Source organism: Podarcis cretensis (genome assembly GCF_951804945.1).
Source record: "Podarcis cretensis genome assembly, chromosome: 6".
Taxonomy (NCBI): Eukaryota; Metazoa; Chordata; class Lepidosauria; order Squamata; family Lacertidae; genus Podarcis; species Podarcis cretensis.
The window spans coordinates 6,996,176-7,015,479 of NC_137175.1; the positions used below are offsets into that span (position 1 = coordinate 6,996,176).

The window sequence follows — 19,304 nt, forward strand, 5'->3', positions numbered from 1 at the left end:
AAATGCAGTGAAGTGCCAGGAGACCACACAGCTTTTGGCAAAGTCAGATTGGCTTGCATCTCCTGCCCTTCTCTGCATCTGTGCCTGCTCTTCCCACCATGTATGTTCCATGTACAGTTGCAAAGGAACAAAGTACAGTCATCCCTCGGGTTAAATAAGCATCAGGTTGAGCGTTTTCAGGTTACGCTCCGCGGCAACCCCGAAGTAACGGAACGCGTTACTTCCGGGTTTCGCCGCTTGTGCATGCACAGATGCTCAAAATGACGTGGGTGGCGTTTGCTTCAGGATGCGAACTGGCCTCTGGAATGGATCCCGTTCGCATCCAGAGGTACCGCTGTAATCAAAATTCCTAACAGAAAGATGAGGCTCTTCATGCATTGCACCCAGGTAACAATTCTAAAACCCGGAAACTACAGCTAATCCAGAATGCGGCAGCTAGACTGGTGACTGGGAGCAGCCGCCGAAACCACATAACAACGGTCTTGAAAGACCTACACTGGCTCCCAGGACGTTTCCGAGCACAATTCGAAGTGTTGGTGCTGACCTTTAAATCCCTAAATGGCCTCAGTCCAGTATATCTGAAGGAGCATCTCCACCCCCATTGTTCTGCCCAGACACTTAGGTCCAGTGCCAAGGGTCTTCTGGCAGTTCCCTCCCTCCGAGAAGTGAGGTTACAGGGAACCAGGCAGAGGGCCTTCATGGTGGTGGCGCCCGCCATGTGGAACACCCTCCATCAGATGTCAAGGAAATAAACAACTATCTGTCTTTTAGAAGACATCTGAAGGCAGCCCTGTTTAGGGAAGCTTTTAATGTTTAATAGGCTATTGTATTTTAATATTCTGTTGGAAGCCGCACAGGTTATAAATAATAAATTATTATTATTATAACATCAAAGTCCGTCTTTAGAAATCAGGGCCAAATGACTATGCATAATTTGCAAATTTAGGTCCAGCAGGATTTCCTTCTAAAGAGGGCAGAGGTGAGAGCAAAACCCCATTGGTTGCCTTTGTTTTTGTTTAAAAAATAAAATAGCCATCCAGCAGGCGAAAGGGAAAGCCACGTACAACAGCCAGGCGCTTTTACTTCCTTGAATTGGTTTCGTAGCATCTCTCTAACCTGCCAGCACAGGAGGATCTTGGAATATCCATGGATGTGAACATTCATTCTCCCTTTCCAAGCAGTGGAACCACAAAGGCCGTTTAAATAAAATAAAACAAAATAACATGTTCATTGTTGTCCTTTCCTTCCAAAACACCTTCACTTAAAGACACCAGGAACTCACTGCCGTAATTGGTTCGGGTGGGGAAAACTTATTTTAAAAATAAAAAAATGGAAGGTTTTTTGGTAGAGGGATGGGTCAGAAAGGGTTTGACATGATCTGAAAAGGCAGCCTGCCACGTCAAGCCTCTGTGTGCTGGGATTCCATAGCTGTTTTGTACATTTGCCAGTTGGAGAACAGACTAAATATGGCAAATATTGCAGCCAGCCTGCCAATCCGCTTCCAAGCTCCACCTTATATGTTTTGCAAAAATAAACATGTTTTCCTCTCCTTCCCCCAACGTATTTCTATTCCTGCTGGAGTTGCTTGATATGGAGAAACAACTGTTGTGCATTCAGCTTGGTACTCGCTGCTGTTTCCATGGCATCCATAGAGTAAGGATTTTCTTCGGAGGGGGTACTCCCTACCCCCCAAAAAAATAATAATCCAAAATGAGTGCAATATAAGATCCACTGCAAAATAGCATTTCCTGGTCATTAATTTTAGGGAAACTGCTGCAATTTTAAAATGCAGATATAAAGGGATCATTTTGATGGGCCGCAATCTTCATGGCAAGATGAAGCGTAAAAAGAGATAGGGGAATCTGAAGGTCCTACTCCCCGCCCCCCAAACAGGATTCTCTATACATTGAATCATGGGCACACTGTACAGAAAATCCCCTTGCAGATACATTACAGCAATTGAAAGTTGCACAAGAGAACATGAGACTCGGTACCAAGGCACCATGCATAGCCAAGCAACCAGTTTCCAAGAGTTGCCAACCAAGGTGCTTCCAGGAAGTTCACAAACCAACATGACCCACAAACTGGTTGAGGTTGACGCTGCCTTAAAACATGGAGATTCCACTTCATCAGCATGGCTAAGTGGCTTTGAACAGCACTGTCCTTCGTGCATTTTCTTTTAAAAAAACCAAACAGATCTATCTAAGACAGTGGCAGTGATCTACTGCTAGGATAGTTGGTAGAGCACGAGACTTTTAATCTCAGGGTTGTGGGTTTGAGCCCTACATTGGATTAAAGATCCCAGTATTTCAGGGGGTTGGACTAGATGAACCCTGGTGACAAATCTACATAAATTCCATATTGCTTTGTGAGCAGTATGTTGGTCTGTCTTGAATCCATTCCCAGTAAACTCCATTGGGATACCCAGAGTTTTAGTGCTCTGGACAGAATCGTCAATCTGCTTTGTCTACCATGCTTTTGATAAACTTCCCCCATGTCCCAGATTACATGTACCTTTTCAACATATTCTCCCGCCCTTTGTGCCACACTGGAGAAATGTTGGAGGGTATTAAGTTGGAAAGTGTTCTTGAAGCTACCAATATGAGTTTGACCAAATTGTGGGAGGCAGTGGAAGACAGGAGTGCCTGGCGTGCTCTGGTCCATGGGGTTACGAAGAGTTGGACACGACTAGGTAAAGGTAAAGGGACCCCTGACCATTAGGCCCAGTCGTGACCAACTATGGGGTTGCGGCGCTCATCTCGCTTTATTGGCCGAGGGAGCCGACATACAGCTTCCAGGTCATGTGGCCAGCATGACTAAGCTGCTTCTGGCGAACCAGAGCAGCGCACAGAAACGCCGTTTACCTTCCCGCCAGAGCGGTACCTATTTATCTACTTGCACTTTGACGTGCTTTCAAACTGCTAGGTTGGCAGGAGCAGGGACCGAGCAACGGGAGCTCACCCCGTCGCGGGGATTTGAACTGCCGACCTTCTGATTGGCAAGTTCTAGGCTCTGTGGTTTAACCCACAGCGCCACCCGCGTCCCGTGGACACGACTAAACAACAATTAAATTGGAAGCCCAGTTTCCTGTAAGAGAAAAAGGCTCTCTCAGTTGTAGCTATCTGCCAGATCTCACTGACATTTGCTAGAAGGTGTTGTCTTTTAACAACTTGGGAGTCGGGACCAAAGAACTCACTGGGAGCTACTCTCCATTACTTGCCAGGCTTTGCCTTGTTGCCTTGCTGCAGCCAGGTCTGTGTCATACAATAGGGCTTTTTCTGTAGCAGACCCTCCCGTTTGTGAAACTCCACAAAAGAGGCTGCCCCCGGCTCGCCGACAACCTGGGAGAGATTTTAGCATGTGCATTTGAAGGTCTGTGAACGGGCATGAATATTTGGGTGCTTGAACCACTTTACCTGCTTAATGTGATGTTTTAAGTACAGTGGATGCCCAGGTTGCGAACGTGATCTGTGTGGGATGCACGTTCGCAACCCACAGTAGTGCGTCTGCGCAAGCGTGGGTTGCAATTCACCGTTTCTGCGCATGTGCAACCGCTCAAACCCGGAGGTAACCCGTTCCGGTACTTCTGGGTTTCGGCAGTCCGTAACCCGAAAAAACACAACCTGAAGCGTCTGTAACCCGAGGTATGACTGTACAGTGGTACCTTGGTTTTCAAATGACTTAGTTCCCAAATGCCAAAAACCTAGAAGTGTGTGTTCCGGTTTTTAAATGTTTTTCAGAAACTGAACATCCGATGTGGCTGTCAGCTATTGTTTCCGGGGCGCCTGCACCAATCAGAAGCAGCGCCTTGGTTTTTGAACATTTCGGAAATCAAACGGACTTCCGGAATGGATTAAGTTTGGCGCTTTTGTTTTTGCTATTTTGCATTTTTGAGGCTTTTTTCTGTTGTTCTCGTGACTGTGTGGAAGATAATTTTTATCATCTACAATACTGCCTTATTTGTTTTACAGTGCTGTACATTATTGCTTTCATTTTATGGATCAATGGTCTTGTTAGATAGCAACATTCATGTTAAATTGCTGTTTTAGGGGTTGTTTTTAAAAGCCTGGAACGGATTAATCTGTTTTGCATTACTTTCTATGGGAAAGCGCACCTTGGTTTTGGAATGGGCTTCTGGAACGGATTAAGTTTGAGAACCAAGGTACCACTGTGGACTGTTTCATCTTGCATGTTCACCTGGGGATCCTTTGGGACAAAGGGCAGTCTATAAATGTCTTTAAAACCCAAATCAATATCCCAGGAGGGAGACATTGTTGTTAAGCGCCCAGTCAGAACTGACAGGGCTCAGTTACATGCATAGATTACCTAACTTTGCCCAGATCACAGCTGGAATAATTTGTATGGGTCCTTCCCCGGAGTGGCAGAGATGTGCAAAAGTGCATCTGGAAGCTTTGCTTAAGGTTAAAAAAATTAAAATCCTTGCAGCTTCCCTCAAAATTCTTGCAGACGTTTCAGCTCAGGCAGAGGCTTCCAAAGCTCTTCAAATTTAGCCCGTCTCTCTCACCATGAGAAAATGCACTTATCCCACTCGGCTAACTTGAAAATATCATGCAATGCAGGCTTGTTCCTTTTTGAAGCCACTTGCCCCAATTATTGTGATGCATCTCAAGTTTTCATCTGCCTTTTGCGCCACGGTCCTACGGAGCTGTGTAGGAAGCACATTTGATTTTAAAAGGCTGGGGACAATATTTTGTCCATTCCCCAGGCACGACTCGTATACCCATTCACCCAATACTTGAGTGAACACCAAAGTTCCCAAAACGCTTGTGTCTGAGAAGGTACATTTAAAACATTGCTTAGACTTCCTCTGTCTCTTCTTTCACACTGTCATTTGCATTGCATTTACCACTCCTTTGAGTGTGGCATAGGGTCTTTTGATACTTGCTGTCATAAATCAGATTCGTACTCTCAGCGTCAGGCAATCCAGACTTCTGGTGTCAAATACTATAGGGTGAAGGAAGAATGGCTCTCAGATGAGCAACATTTCTTATATTGCGAATCTTCAAGAATTCTGTTTTGTTTTCCTCTAAAAGTCAGGGTGGGATGCGGGTGGCGCTGTGGGTTAAACCACAGAGCCTAGGACTTGCCGATCAGAAGGTCGGCAGTTTGAATCCCTGCGATGGGATAAACTCCCGTTGCTCAGTCCCTGCTCCTGCCAACCTAGCAGTTCGAACGCACGTCAAAGTGCAAGTAGATAAATAGGTACTGCTCTGGTGGGAAGGTAAACGGCGTTTCCTTGCGCTGCTCTGGTTCGCCAGAAGCAGCTTCGTCATACTGGCCGCATGACCCGGAAGCTGTACCGGAAGCCGGCCGAGCTCCCTCGGCCAATAAAGCGAGATGAGCACCACAACCCAAGTCGGTCACGACTGGACCTAATGGTCAGGGGTCCCTTTACCTTTAAAAGTCAGGGTAGGCTTATGAAAAGTTGTTAAACAACATACTTGTCAGGGACTCAGCGGGAGCGCAGGGAGGAGAGGAGATGGAGAGCGAGGGGGAGCAATCCGAGGGCAGCGTAGGAGAGGATGACAGCAGCCCAATAGATTCCGTGAGCCTCTCCAGCGAATCGGAAGATTCACAGAAGGGGGCGCCGATGGGCAGGGCAAGGGGGGACCCAAGGGGGACACCCCAGAAACAAGGGGCCAGCGGGGACTCCCAGAGCAGCAGTTGGAAATCAGGACCACTTCCCCACCAGAGCGTAGTGGGGGGGAGGAGTCCCAGGTATCAGAGCCCACATTCACCACCAGCGAGAGAAGATGAGTCAGGGGTGGCCACGCCTCCATCGGAGAGCGAGGGAACGGTCAAGAGGAAAGTTGCCGGCTGGGCGCGCGCGCCAAGTTCAAATGTACAGGCGAGCGGCACAGAAGGTAGCCCGGATAGGGAACCACGTCCTAAAGCCCGCCGGAAGGAGGGGGAAGAATCATCAGGGTCAGCGTCAGAGGAGTCCAGAAAGGATGAAACCCTAGCGGGCAGGAGGGCCCAGAGGAGAAAGGAACTTAGGAAGAGGTGGAGCAAAGCGAGAGTCTTAAACTGGTGTGGAAGGGGCGGAGACTCAGACGGGACTTCGCCGATCTAGGGTTGAGACGTAGAGCTGCGCGCTGCGGCTTTGAAATGGAAACTGAATCTCAATAAAGACTTTTGTACATAACTACAGCCTAGCGTTGGTCCTCTGTGAGCTGGGACCTAGAGGCAGCTCTGACAATACTAAATGTGAAAGTGTCCACCCTGACTAAGAACTGAAGATTTCATTGGGTTTCATATACAGTGGTACCTCAGGTTACATATGCTTCAGGTTACAGACTCCGCTAACCCAGAAATAGTGCTTCAGGTTAAGAACTTTGCTTCAGGTTGAGAGCAGAAATCGTGCTCTGGTGGTGCGGCAGCAGCAGCAGCAGGCCTCATTAGCTAAAGTGGTGCTTCAGGTTAAGAACGGACCTCTGGAACGAAGTAAGCACTCAACCCAAGGTACCACTGTAGTAACTTTACATTTTGGGAGTCCAAGAAAGGGGAGTTGGAACTTGTTGTAAAACATTGCAGATTGTAGACCACAACCTGCCTGAATACCATTGACTGATTGTTTTATGAAAAGTGCCCATTCACCCCAGTGAATAACACCCATCATTAATATTGGAGAAACCACATAGGGAGACTTCCTGTGGCAAACCTGCTCTCCTTCCTGAGCACTGGATAGTCTAGCACTACATTAAAGTGCTATGCTTCTTTTTAAATTGAAAATGGCCCAATTGGAAGGTTGGGTGGGGAGGCCACGTAGCCCTTTCTCCTCCAGCTTTTGATCTGCCCATCCCAACATCTGTCCAGTAAGAACAATTAGCAGGGTGATCTCTTGACCATTCCCCCAAACATTTCTCTCTCTCATACACGAACCAAATCCTTTATATCCACAGACCTTGTACTGTACCTGATCCACGTTTGCAGGAAAAGCTTTGGTCAGAAAAGTGCTGGAACTCAGATGCATTTCTGCTGCTTTTAGGCAACCACAACACAGCATTAAGAAGCAATGTGTTTGTGGTTGTGTCTTCGTTCCTTGGTGGAGCACTCAGATAATCACCACCTCCATGTTCAAAGCAGCATAACGTACAGCCACCCCAGAACATGGAACATAACCCCACATTTTGTTGCCTGTTCCCCAAAATCAGTGTGGCAGGTGGGCCATAAATTTTTTTTGCATGGATCTGGTAGATGCCTGCCAAAGTAAATTCTCTAGATATTGAGCCAACATCACCTACAGGGGAATTTTATTTTCCCCTATAGTTACTGTGACACAGCTTCACCTCTTGGCTTTCCCACTCAATGTACAGCACAAACACTAGCCATATTCCTTAACCCAAAGGGACAAGACTCACAGAAGCACCACGACTGTCGCCGCCCATTAAGAGAGTTGGGTGCTGATGAGGCACTTGCCGCGTTGTTTTGAGTTTTCAATTTATGACATGGGAATAAGAACGATCTACATCACAGGGTTGTTGTGAGTAGAAGACAAAGCACCTCGTAATTATGCTACGTAAGAGGAATCTGCCAAATATATATATACAGTGGTGCCTCGCAAGACGAAATTAATCCGTTCCGTGAGGCTCTTCGTATAGCGGTTTTTTTGTCTTGCGAAGCAAGCCCATTGACAGCTTAGCGGATTAGCGGCTTTTAGCAGATCAGCTGATAAGTGGCTTAGGGCTTAGGAAAAGGGGAAAAAAAGGGGAAAAACCCCGCAGGAACTCGCAAGACATTTTCGTCTTGCGAAGCAAGCCCATAGGGAAATTCGTTTTGCGAAGCGCCTCCAAAATGGAAAACCCTTTCGTCTAGCGGGTTTTCCGTCTTGCGAGGCGTTCGTCTTGCGGGGCACCACTGTATATTAAATGTTGCAGTATGGAATCCTTCTGTCTAGTGTTCCAGCTACCCAGCCATGCTTCCTTCCTGGATATTCAATTGCATTCAGTTTTCAGTTCCCCATGCTACAACAGACAGCACTCCAGTCCAATCGAGCATACTCAGCCCTCCTTGAGCTGTTTTGGAGTTGTCCCTCATTTCTTTTCCTAAAAAAAAAAAAAAAAGAATTCTTTTTTTGCATTTCTGCAAACCTCTGCATTCCATGAACACACCAGTATGTAGGAACTGGCACTCAAGAGAAAGATTTTGTTGTCACTACATCTATATCAATGCAAGAGTCAGAACTGATCTGTCCAGTCTGAATCAGGAAAGATGTATCCTAACAGAGCTACAGTACTCTCTCACAAAGTGCCATTTCCTTTCCAGAATTAAAGACACTCAGCCTATTCACACTGTTGTAGTTACTTGAGGTCACTTGCTGCAATTCTCACATTTCTCGCACCTGTAAAAAAATAATAATCCTCAATTGACACAATTGGCCTTTATTACTTCTGGTGGAAGAGAGTTCCACAGGTCAAAAAAGGGTTTGTTGTGTGTGTGAAGCCTGCCATGATGTGAACGTGTGCCCTCTGAGTGTTGTGTGGAAAGAGGGAAAAGGGAAACCCAATTGCTCCTTTTAAGACTCTCCAAGGCCAGTTTCACGAAGTGCAGGTGTTACCAGGCAGAAACGAGAGAACTGCAAAGAAAAGACAGTTGAGAAGGAGCTTGAGTCTTACTGGCTCTCCAACATCGGTGTGGGGTGGCGGTGACACAGAGGCCTCAACATCGTTGCATATTGTGGCTTGATGAAAGCATGATTTCGACAGACATCCACGCCCATCTTTCGGAAGAGGCCGTGGCAAACAGGCTGCGGTCGTGACACAAGCTCCAATTTTGGCACCCAGCATCAAACAATATAAGCTTTTGAGATCATGGAAGGAGGGGGGTAAAGAAGAACAAAAGGAGGATGTCCCATCTTTGATGGAAGAAGACACAAAACCAGCTGCACATCTAGTGTGAGGAAGAGTCCACAAGGTGGCATTGCCCCAGGCAGATGCCCACTGGGACCTGGCATAGTTCAGGTGAAGGTTTCACTTTTGGAAACACTGCATGAACAGAACAAGGAGGGCAGCCATCTCACTCCATGCAAGGAGTTTCTACCAAGGAAGCGTCTCTCCCTTTTTGTGGATACAGCTTCTCCCGTTACTACAACGGTATGATGGGAGAAACCAAATCTGGTGGGGCGCTGTCTCCTCAAGAGGAGACCGCGAGGAGATATGATGGCCATCTTCAAATATCTAATGAGCTGCCGCATGGAAGATGGAGCAAGCTGGTTTTCTCCTGCTCCTATGAGGACAGGACCCGAACCAACGGCTTCATGTTACAAGGAGATTTTGACTAAACAGGTGGAAGAACTTTCTGATGGCAACAGCTGTTCAACGGTGGAATGGACTCCTTCTGGGAGTCTTTAAGCAGTGGCTGGATGGCCACCTGCCCTACTTGCTTTAGTTGAAGTTTTTACATTGCAGGGGGCTGGACTAGATGGTCCTCAAGGTCCCTTCAAACTCTGCATTTATGATTAAAAGGAACCACAGCCCTATCTGAGAGGCGTGTGTGACACCCTTAAGCTTTAGGCTTCCTTGGAGGTTGTTGCTAAGCAACCCAGCCTCTGAGACGGGCCACCCCATCCCATAGTCCTATCTCACTCACTCAGCCTACTTCTGCTGTTGAATTGCTGGAGAGAGGAGATGCTCTGTCTTCCTCCAACAGGCACGACTGAGCTACTCCATTCTGCTCTAGCATGTACAGTGAGGACAGACCAGCTGGATCAAACCAACGGTCCATCTGTTCTAGCTTTCTGCTTCCTCCTTCAGAGGCTCAAGGCCTCATCCTGGCATGACTGCTATGCCACGGAGTGCTGTAGCCTGGCAGAAAAGTTTCCTTCTCCATCCAAGTCTGCTCCCAAAAGAATAGGGTGGAACCCCCGTTTTCCACCTGCCAAACATTTCCTTTACTTTTCGAAAACCAGGTCTCAGTTCCAGAGCCTCACACCTCTCAGAATATGATGGGCTCCAACAAACATCTGCACCGCCGAAGGCCTCCTGAATCTTTGTGGGACGAACACGTAATCGTACTATGAATTCCCCTGTGCTGCTAACACATGGAAGCCTCCTGTACACTTCTGGGATCTCAGGAAATTTGGAAGTTTACTTCCGGGTTCCTTCTGGGAAGGGCAAAATCATGATTTGCACCAGGTAGGTCTGCTTTCAGTGGAACTCCTCAACAACCCTACCTATCCCCCCTCCAAGAGCTCTGAGGTCAAGCCCTCCTCAGTTTCCCCACATCAGAGATGACAGAAGCCTTCCCGAGGTCTGGCCCCAGCTGGAATAAATGCAACTTGGGGGAATAGAGAAAGCCTTTGAGTTGCACGGGACTCTTCTCTGGCCAAAAACCACCACCTACACCTGTGCAATTCAGAATATTCTTATGCTACACTCATATCGGTCTGACTGAAGCTTCCACCAGAACCATTTGAGATCTGCCACGGAAACAGCTCTTTTTTTTTTTTAAACAGGGAAAACCAAACAAAACAGAAAAAAGACAGGAAGAACAATATTCAGAAGATGTGGATTTTGGCCTTTTTCTTTTCTTTCGCCATGTCGCCCAGGATTCTCTTGCCCCCTCCCAACCCCCACCCCTCCCTGCACCAGTTGGCCGATTCCTTCCGTACTTTTAGTTCTTCTGCGTGGTCAGCTAGCTTGCCAACACGGATTCAGTAGTAAAAGCAGAGGCCTGAGTTTTGAGGTTCATGTGATGGCAGGTGTCACCTTTCTGGCAGAAGAAGATGGGGCAGGTTTGCACGGAGTGAACTTCCTAGTAAGTTGGACCAGCAGCTTGTTGTTCAGAACTGAGGCGGTTTTACAGGATTTGGCCCAGAATGCCATTTCAGGTCCCTTGGTTCTGTAAGACCAAGTGCGAGGTCCATATATATATATATATATATATATATATATATATATATATATATATAACCCCAAAGTTAACACCTGCCGTATGAAAGGAGAACAGTCACTTCGTATTTTGCTTCTCTCTCCACCCTCCCCAGTGATGGCAGTGGTGGAAGGGGCTTAGGACTCCGAGGATGACCGAGAGACGCTCTGGAGCAGTGCTTTGTATACGGCCGAGTTCAGAAAACGGGGATAGGAGTCTCTATGCATGAGTGTGTAGATCTGTAGCTGTGCATCGTCGAAGGTGTGCGAGGACGGCTCCTGCATCTTGCGGTTGATGCCTTCGCGGACGCGGGAGTCCAGGCTGACCTGAGGGACAGGTGGGCGAGAAAAGCAACACACCTTTTAGGGGAAAGACGGGAAGCGAATCTGCTGGGGAGAAGGGCTGAGTGATGTCTAGTTTTCACCAGCTAAACATTGCGATATACAGTGCTACCTCTATATGAGGACGGGATCCGTTCCGGAGCCCTGTTTGCATCCTGAGTAGAACACAACCCGCATCTGTGGGTCACGATTCGGCGCTTCTGCACATGCGCGTGACGTCATTTTGAGCATCTGCGCATACGTGAGGGGTGAAACCTGGAAGTAACCCATTCCGTTACTTCCGGGTTGTTGCAGAGAGAAACCTGAAAACGCTCGACCTGAAGCGACTTTAACCCAAGGTATGACTGTACTGATTTTTCACAATGTCTGCAATAAGGAAGCAAACATGGTAATGTCCCGGAAACCGCTTCTACTTAGGGGTCTGTAAGCGACACATTTTTACTTATCTTTAACAAATTGTTACGCCTGTTATTTTGTATTGCAGAGCAGCAGGGGCGGCAGGAATCACGAGAAAAGGGATGGCCGTTTCTCCCCATATCACGGTTTTTTTTACACAGCACACACACATGATTCGCGAAATATTGCCGTGTCAAATATTATGAAACCGTTATCATGATGTGGACTTCAAACCGATTTTGGATGACGTATCGATACATCGCCCAGCCCTACTGGGGACTACAGGGGAAATGGAAACATCAGCCAGGGGGAGGGAGGGAGGGAAGGAGCTGGGATAATAAAGTACATTATCAACAGTTTTTAAGCATAGGTTGGGTAGCTATGATCTAGCTGAGATTCCTGCACTGTAGGGAGTGGGACTAGCTGACCCTTGGGACGGGACCCCTTCCAAGTCAATAATTCTAGCTGCAAAGGTACCTCCTTGGGCGAGAGGATGGAGATATAATCTTCGTAGATCATCCGAGCCTTCTCGTCGATGGCGTGCTTGTTGCACTCGCTTTTGAGTTCCTCGCAAGCCAGCCAAAAGAGCATGTTCTCCTCGCTGTACTCAGTCCGTAAGAATTCCCGGAACACGTTCCTGCCGGCTGGGTTCTTCATCAACTTGTCAAAAGACTGGGACCAGCCCTTGACTTCCTCAGTCGTCGGCTTGGCGCTGAAGGGGCAGCTCTCCCACCAGGCAGAGGCAAAGGCAGCGCAGGAGGAGCCGCAGGGAAGAAGATGGGGGAGAAAAGGAGTTATTTCAGTCCCTTCGGCCTGCTCTCAGTCTCCCCCAGTGTGCTTGCTCAGGGGGAGAGATTCTGTTTTGCATGCAGCAGGTCCCAGGCTGAATCTCTATCATCTCCAGGTAGGTAGGAAAGGCCCCCTGTCTGGAACCCTGGCCTACAATATGGAGCCAGGTACTGAGACTGCGGGTGGCGTTGTGGGTTAAACCACAGAGCCTAGGGCTTGCTGATCAGAAGGTCGGCGGTTCGAATCCCCGCGATGGGGTGAGCTCCCATTGCTCAGTCCCAGCTCCTGCCAACCTAGCAGTTCATAAGCACGTCAAAGTGCAAGTAGATAAATAGGTACCTCTCCGGCGGGAAGGTAAATGGCGTTTCCGTGCACTGCTCTGGTTCGCCAGAAGCGGCTTAGTCATGCTGGCCACATGACCCGGAAGCTGTACACCGGCTCCCTCGGCCAATAAAGTGAGATGAGCGCTGCAACCCCAAAGTTGGCCACGACTGGACCTAATGGTCAGGGGTCCCCTTTACCCTTTCTGAGACTGCTGACAGGCAGTGTGGAGCAGTGGTTAAAGCGCTCGACTAGGGCCTGGGAGGCCAGGGTTCAGTTCCCCACTTGGCCATGAAGCTTGCTGGGTGTTCTTGGGCGAGTCACTCACTCACTCACTCACTCCCAGCCTAGCCTAACTCACAGGGTAGTTGGGGGATATAATGGGTTGGGGAGAGAACTGTTGGGTTATTCTGTTCCACTTTAAGGAACAGGCATGATTGTTGTGTGTCACATGTCTGTTTACACTCCAGCACAGCTTGCTGGGTACTTCCGTTTGTGTATAGCTTATGCTTTAGCTGTCTTGCTTTGGACATGAAGGAGATCAGAAATGTTTCCTTTTGTCCTGATGTACGCTGAATAAACTGCTTGTAAATAGGCTCACACAGCCTCTCCTGCCACTTCCCTGGTCCTAAATGGAGTAACTTTGTGCCCTTGAAGGACCAGGTGCGCAGACTGGGAGTCATTCTGGACTCACAGCTGTCCATGGAGGCGCAGGTCAATTCCGTGTCCAGGGCGGTTGTCTACCAGCTCCATCTGGCACGAAGCCTGAGACCCTCCCTGCCCGCAGACTGTCTCGCCAGAGTGGTGCATGCTCTAGTTATCTCCCGCTTGGACGACTGCAATGTGCTCTACGTGGGGGTACCTTTGAAGGTGACCCAGAAACTGCAACTAATCCAGAATGCGGCAGCTAGACTGGTGACTGGGGGCAGCCGCCGAGACCACATAACACCGGTCCTGAAAGATCTGAATTGCCTCCCAGTACATTTCTGAGCACATTCGAAGTGTTGGTGCTAACCTTTAAAGCCCTAAACGGCCTCGGTCCTGTATACCTGAAGGAGCATCTCCACCCCCATCGTTCAGCCCGGACACTGAGATCCAGCGCCAAGGGCCTTCTGGCAGTTCCCTCATTGTGAGAAGTGAGGTTACAGGGAACCAGACAGAGGGCCTTCTCGGTAGTGGGACCCGCCCTGTGGAATGCCCTCCCTTCAGATGTGAAGGAAATAAGCAGATATCCTATCTTTAAAAGACATCTTAAGGCAGCCCTCTTTAGGGAAGTTTTTAATATTTAATGCTGTATTGTTTTTAACACTCAATTGGGAGCCGCCCAGAGTGACTGGGGAAACTCAGGCAGATGGGCGGGTTATAAATAATAAAATAATATATTATTATTATTATTATTATTATTATTATTATTATTATTATTATTATATCAGGGTTTCCCAAACATGGGTCTCCAGTTGTTTTTAGACTACAACTCCCATCATCCCTGACAACTGGCCCTGCTAGCTAGGGATGATGGGAGTTGTAGTCCAACAACAGCTGGAGACCCAAGTTTGGGAAACCCTTGGCAAAATGGACCAGGGGTCTAACTCAGTGTTAAGGTAGCTTCCTACGCTTTAACTACAGTTCTGAAAAACGAGCTTGCAGGACTGCACTGGGCCCTGAGTTACGGCAAGCTCACACATGGTCACTGACTTTCTGAAGGTCCATTTATGGCTTTTTAATATGCAAAAGGGGCAGAGATATTCCACACACACACCACCCATGTCTCATGTGCTTCTTTCCTCTCTCTCTCTATGAATTTCATACTTCTTGCTGGATTGCTATTTTAACTGCAAGACTTGAAAATTAAAATGGAAAGAACAAAGGATCTAGAAACCTCACCCTCTCTGGCCAGCTGAACTCTGGCCCTATCCCACCCTCCGATTCCGAATGTTGCTTTTTGGTTTCTGAGATTTCATCACGCACCCACCTTTGAGCTTATTAAGGACTAGAAACATGCTTTTTTTAAAAAAAAACCCACAGAATGTAGAACTCTTGATTATTATTATTAAAAAATTAAGTCTGCATACAAGACTTAACATCTATACATGCAGTTGTGCTTTAGCTTGATGCTTGGCAATTGTCCTAAAAAGATTCAATAAAGTCTGTAATAAAAAAGTTTGTCTTCCCTAACATAGAACCCCCCCAGATGTTTGCAAGTACAGCTCACACCAGTCCCAGCTGTCACCACTGGGGAACCAACACCACACGGGGGGAAGCCTGTGTTCTAAGCTAATACCAATTTATTTGGGGAAAGGCTGTAGCTCAGCAGTACAGGATCAGCTTTGAACGCAGGGGTCTCCAGGCAGGGATGGGATAGTTGCTTCCAATGAGTGTAGACAATATTAAGCTAGATGGATAAATTGGTGGTCTGAGTGCGGCACCTTCCTATTTTCCTTTGCTTCCAGAGGGCCAAGTCAAGCACTTTAAAAACCCACTTTCGGGGGGAAATCCCATCAATAAAAGAATGGCAAATCAAATTTTGTGAGTCTATATATATATATATTTGGCAAGATTCACAGCATTCTTCAGGGGACAATCGGCCCAAAAATTAGTAAAAGAATGGGATTGTGTTAAAGAATATATGAAAAAACATTGTTCTGGAGTAAGTATATCGGTACGAATGAAGCTTTGCAGGGTTAAAGAAATTGAAAAATGGTGCAAGAGGTATAAAGATAGAGGTAATCTACACTAGACACAACAATACGGAAAGATTAAAAACTATGAGGTCTCAGAACAAAGGAAAGAAGTCAATATGTGTATATGTATGTAACGATTAGTATGATGATATGGTTTATTAGAGGGACGCGGGTGGTGCTGTGGGTTAAACAACAGAGCCTAGGACTTGCCAATCAGAAGGTCGGCAGTTCGAATCCCCACGATGGGGTGAGCTCCTGTTGCTCGTTCCCTGCTCCTGCCAATCTAGCAGTTCGAAAGCACGGTCAAAGTGCAAGTAGATAAATAGGTACCGCTCAGGCGGGAAGGTAAACGGTGTTTCCGTGCACTGCTCTGGTTCGCCAGAAGAGGCTTAGTCATGCTGGCCACATGACCCAGAAGCTGTACGCCGGCTCCCTCGGCCAGTAAAATGAGATGAGCGCCGCAACCGACTGGACCTAATGGTTAGGGGTTCCTTTACCTTTACCTATGGTTTTCTTTGTAGGTGTGATTTTTCTTATTGTTTACTTTTTTCTTTTTTTATCTTTGTTTTTTGTTTTGTCTTTTTTGTTCTGCTTTGTTTTGGACTTTATGTTTGTAATCTATTTTTTAAAATAATAAAAAACAAAACAAAAACCCACTTTCAGCCCATGCAAGCTAGCTCAGTCGTTAAGAGCACGAGACTCTTAAACTCAGGGTTGTGAGTTGAAGCCCCACGTTTGGGCAGGAAGATTCCTGCATCTCACGGGGTTGGACTAGATGACCTTCATGGTCCCTTCCAACTTTACGGTTCTATGATGTCAGTGTACAGTGGTGCCTCGCAAGACGAAAAGAATCCGTTTCGCGAGTCTCTTCGTCTTGCGATTTTTTCGTCTTGCGAAGCAAGCCCATTAGAGGCTTAGCGGATTAGCGCTATTAGCGGCTTAGGGGCTTAGCGGATCAGCTGATAAGCGGCTTAGCGGATCAGCTGTTAAGCGGCTTAGCGGATCAGCTGTTAAGCAGCTTAGCGGATCAGCTGATAAGCGGCTTAGCGGATCAGCTGATAAGCGGCTTAGTGGATCAGCTGTTTAGCGGCTTAGCGGATCTGCTGATAAGCGGCTTAGCGGATCAGCTGATAAGCGGCTTAGCGGATCAGCTGTTAAGCGGCTTAGCGGATCAGCTGATAAGCGGCTTAGAAAAAGGGGGGGGGGAGGAAAAAAACCCCACAGGAACTCGCAAGACATTTTCGTCTTGCGAAGCAAGCCCATAGGAAATTTGTTTTGCGAAGCACCTCCAAAACGGAAAACCCTTTCGTCTAGCGGGTTTTCCGTCTTGCGAGGCGTTCGTCTTGCGGGGCACCGCTGTACTTAACTCTCCCACTGAAAGTGATCAAACGTGGAAGGCACTTCATCACTTTAGCTGGGTCATGCACTTTTTGTGTAGAGATTTACCTCCGCTCCCCACAGCTCCAAAGGAGCCCGGAGGAAACCTATCAACGGATAAAAACCAGTCGCTAAAAAAAAGCTACTAAAATGCATCCGTAAAAACCAGTGAACAGTGCCACAGCCATTAAAAACCCTATAAAAACCAGAAAAGAACAACAGGACCTCGGTGGAATCTCAGAAAACTAAAAGTTAACTCCCCAAATATTTGCCAGGGAATGGTGGTTCTTTCGTATCTCCAGAAAAACAAACAAGCTGAAAGACAGACCTGTTGAACTTGCCCATCTGGGGAGTAAATTGTTTTGGTGAGGGTGCCACCACCAAAAAGGCCCTGCCCGTTGTCCTGGCAATTCCTCAGCATGGCCCGCTATGGACAGCTTGATGGTGAAAATTCTGAGTGCACAAGAGCTGCCACCACGGCAAAGAGTGAACTCACCAGGCTTCACAGTTTGGAATGGGCTCCAGTTTGGTGTCTCGCGATGCCCTCCACGCCCGCTCACGATCTTCATTCCTAGTATCAAAATGAAAAGATTGCAAATAGGGCAGGGTGTGTACAGCATCAAGAATGAAGTTATGGAGAAGCTTCAAACATATGCACATGCTTCCCACCAGCCTTCCTTATGAATGAATTTTATTATTTCGGTCACAGACCAGTTCCAGCCCACATACAATATCAAGAAAGTCATAAAACACAATAGGGATATATTTGAATTTGCAATTAGGTATAACAGGGACAATACAGATATAGCAACAGTTTAAAATATATATAAATCAAAACTTAGTCCTTAACATATAACCTAAAATTATCATTTAAAACTGTAACCGTTATGATAGCACAGCTTGTTCCCCAAGTTTTATGCCAATTGCACAGAATTTGGCTGCCCTTAACGTGATCTCAGGATCCTTGTCCTCTACCAGGGATTTTAGACATTGAAGCTCGGATTCATTTGGAGATTTTTGCATAGCAGGGGTGATAAATACTGAGTGTATATCCCCGTAGAAATGGCAGCGTAACAAGGCACACCCTACCTTATGAGTAAAGTTCAAACTACATGTTAATCAGAGTTGATTCTATGCATTGCCTCTTCCCCAAAACCAAAACCCAACTGGGAAAAGCTGCTTAACCCCTTTCCACTCCCCCCCCCCCAACAAGTGTAAAAGCACCCAGGGGAGGTCCGTTTTGAGCTGAAAAATGACGAGGGAGAGATTGATTAAGCACCTTCCACCCTTCTACACAGATGCAGCTGATGCAGCTCACACCAGGGCTGCTGTGTTTTGAAAACGAAGCAGAGAGAGAGAGAAAAGAATGGATAAACTCCACATCAGAGGCAGACTGAGATTCAAGAGTTATATATAACTTAGGGAAGGAAATCTGCAGCTGTCTTTACCAAAGCTGACCAGTAGAGGTCAGTGTTCTCTCACAGTTAAAGCAGGCAACGGTTTCACTAGTAAAGATAAGAAGTTTGAAGGCTGCTCCAGGGAGTGAAACTTTTTACCGCTATGTTGGCTTGGAGGTGATGCCCACAGCCAAAGGAAGACAAGCATGAACCGTAACTGTTAGAAGTCGCTGGATGAGACAAGTGTCTGAAATCTTGGAGTGCAGCTGCCAGTCAGTGTGGACAATACTGAGCTGGGTGGACCAACAGTCCAGATTCCTATTTTTCATTATACTTATTGTTGTTTAGTCGTTTAGTCATGTCTGACTCTCCTTGTGCCCTCCATCTTTCCCAATACGGACTATACGGACCTTTGTTGGCAAGGTGATGTCTCTGCTTTTTAAGATGCTGTCTAGGTTTGTCATATCCCAAGCTTATTCCAAAAGAGCCCCTTTTCCTGCTGTCCAGTCCTACTCTCAGCTGTTCCCCTGCGATGTTCGCATGCCTGGGCAGCTATGTACAAGGCAGGATTCTCAAAAGCAGGGGAGGAAAACTTTCAATTGCCAAAATTCCCTCTTCTACCTACAAAATGAGCCCTGCTCTCTTCTGCATCAACTCCAGTGTTAAAAGTCTCAGTACAATTCTCTCTGTGCTGACCAGGGAACAGCTGAGAGTGGGGCTGCACTGCAGAAAAAGGGACTCTTTTGGAAGAAGCATGGGGTACGAAGTTAATGAAAAATTATCTGGACCAACCCCTGCTGCTTGGCTGATCAGGGGGGAGGGTATGCTGTGGGGCATGTGAGACTAGGCAGTGGGCTAGAAGCAGCCTAGGGAGCACAGGTTGAACAAGAAATAGAGGGGGGAAAGTATGTTCTTTGGAGTTAATGCATAGTGACTGGAGTATGTGCCTATTGCCCAGACAATGTACACAACACAGCCGATATTATGCACATTCCCCAAGGCCTGTTGGGGATTGTGCATAATGACCAGGAAATCCACATAATATACTCTTCATGGACAGATTCTGTGCACCTTCTCCATGAGGCTCAGCGAATGTGCATAATGGCCGGGTG

The 19,304-nt window shown here is 47.2% G+C and overlaps 1 protein-coding gene across 3 annotated transcripts in view; it reads right to left on the reverse strand.

The window, feature by feature from the left end:
- Positions 1-8,386: 8,386 nt before the first annotated feature.
- Positions 8,387-19,304, reverse strand: part of RGS19 (regulator of G protein signaling 19) — a 58,715-nt gene continuing 47,797 nt past the window's right edge. For all 3 annotated transcript variants that reach the window (XM_079980007.1, XM_079980006.1, XM_079980008.1), the window contains exons 4-6: positions 17,292-17,366; positions 12,105-12,339; positions 8,387-11,216 (exon numbers count right to left, since the gene is read on the reverse strand). In XM_079980007.1, coding sequence (XP_079836133.1) covers positions 11,028-11,216; positions 12,105-12,339; positions 17,292-17,366 — 499 coding nt within the window. In that variant the 3' untranslated portion in view covers positions 8,387-11,027. The remainder of the gene's footprint in view (positions 11,217-12,104; positions 12,340-17,291; positions 17,367-19,304) is intronic.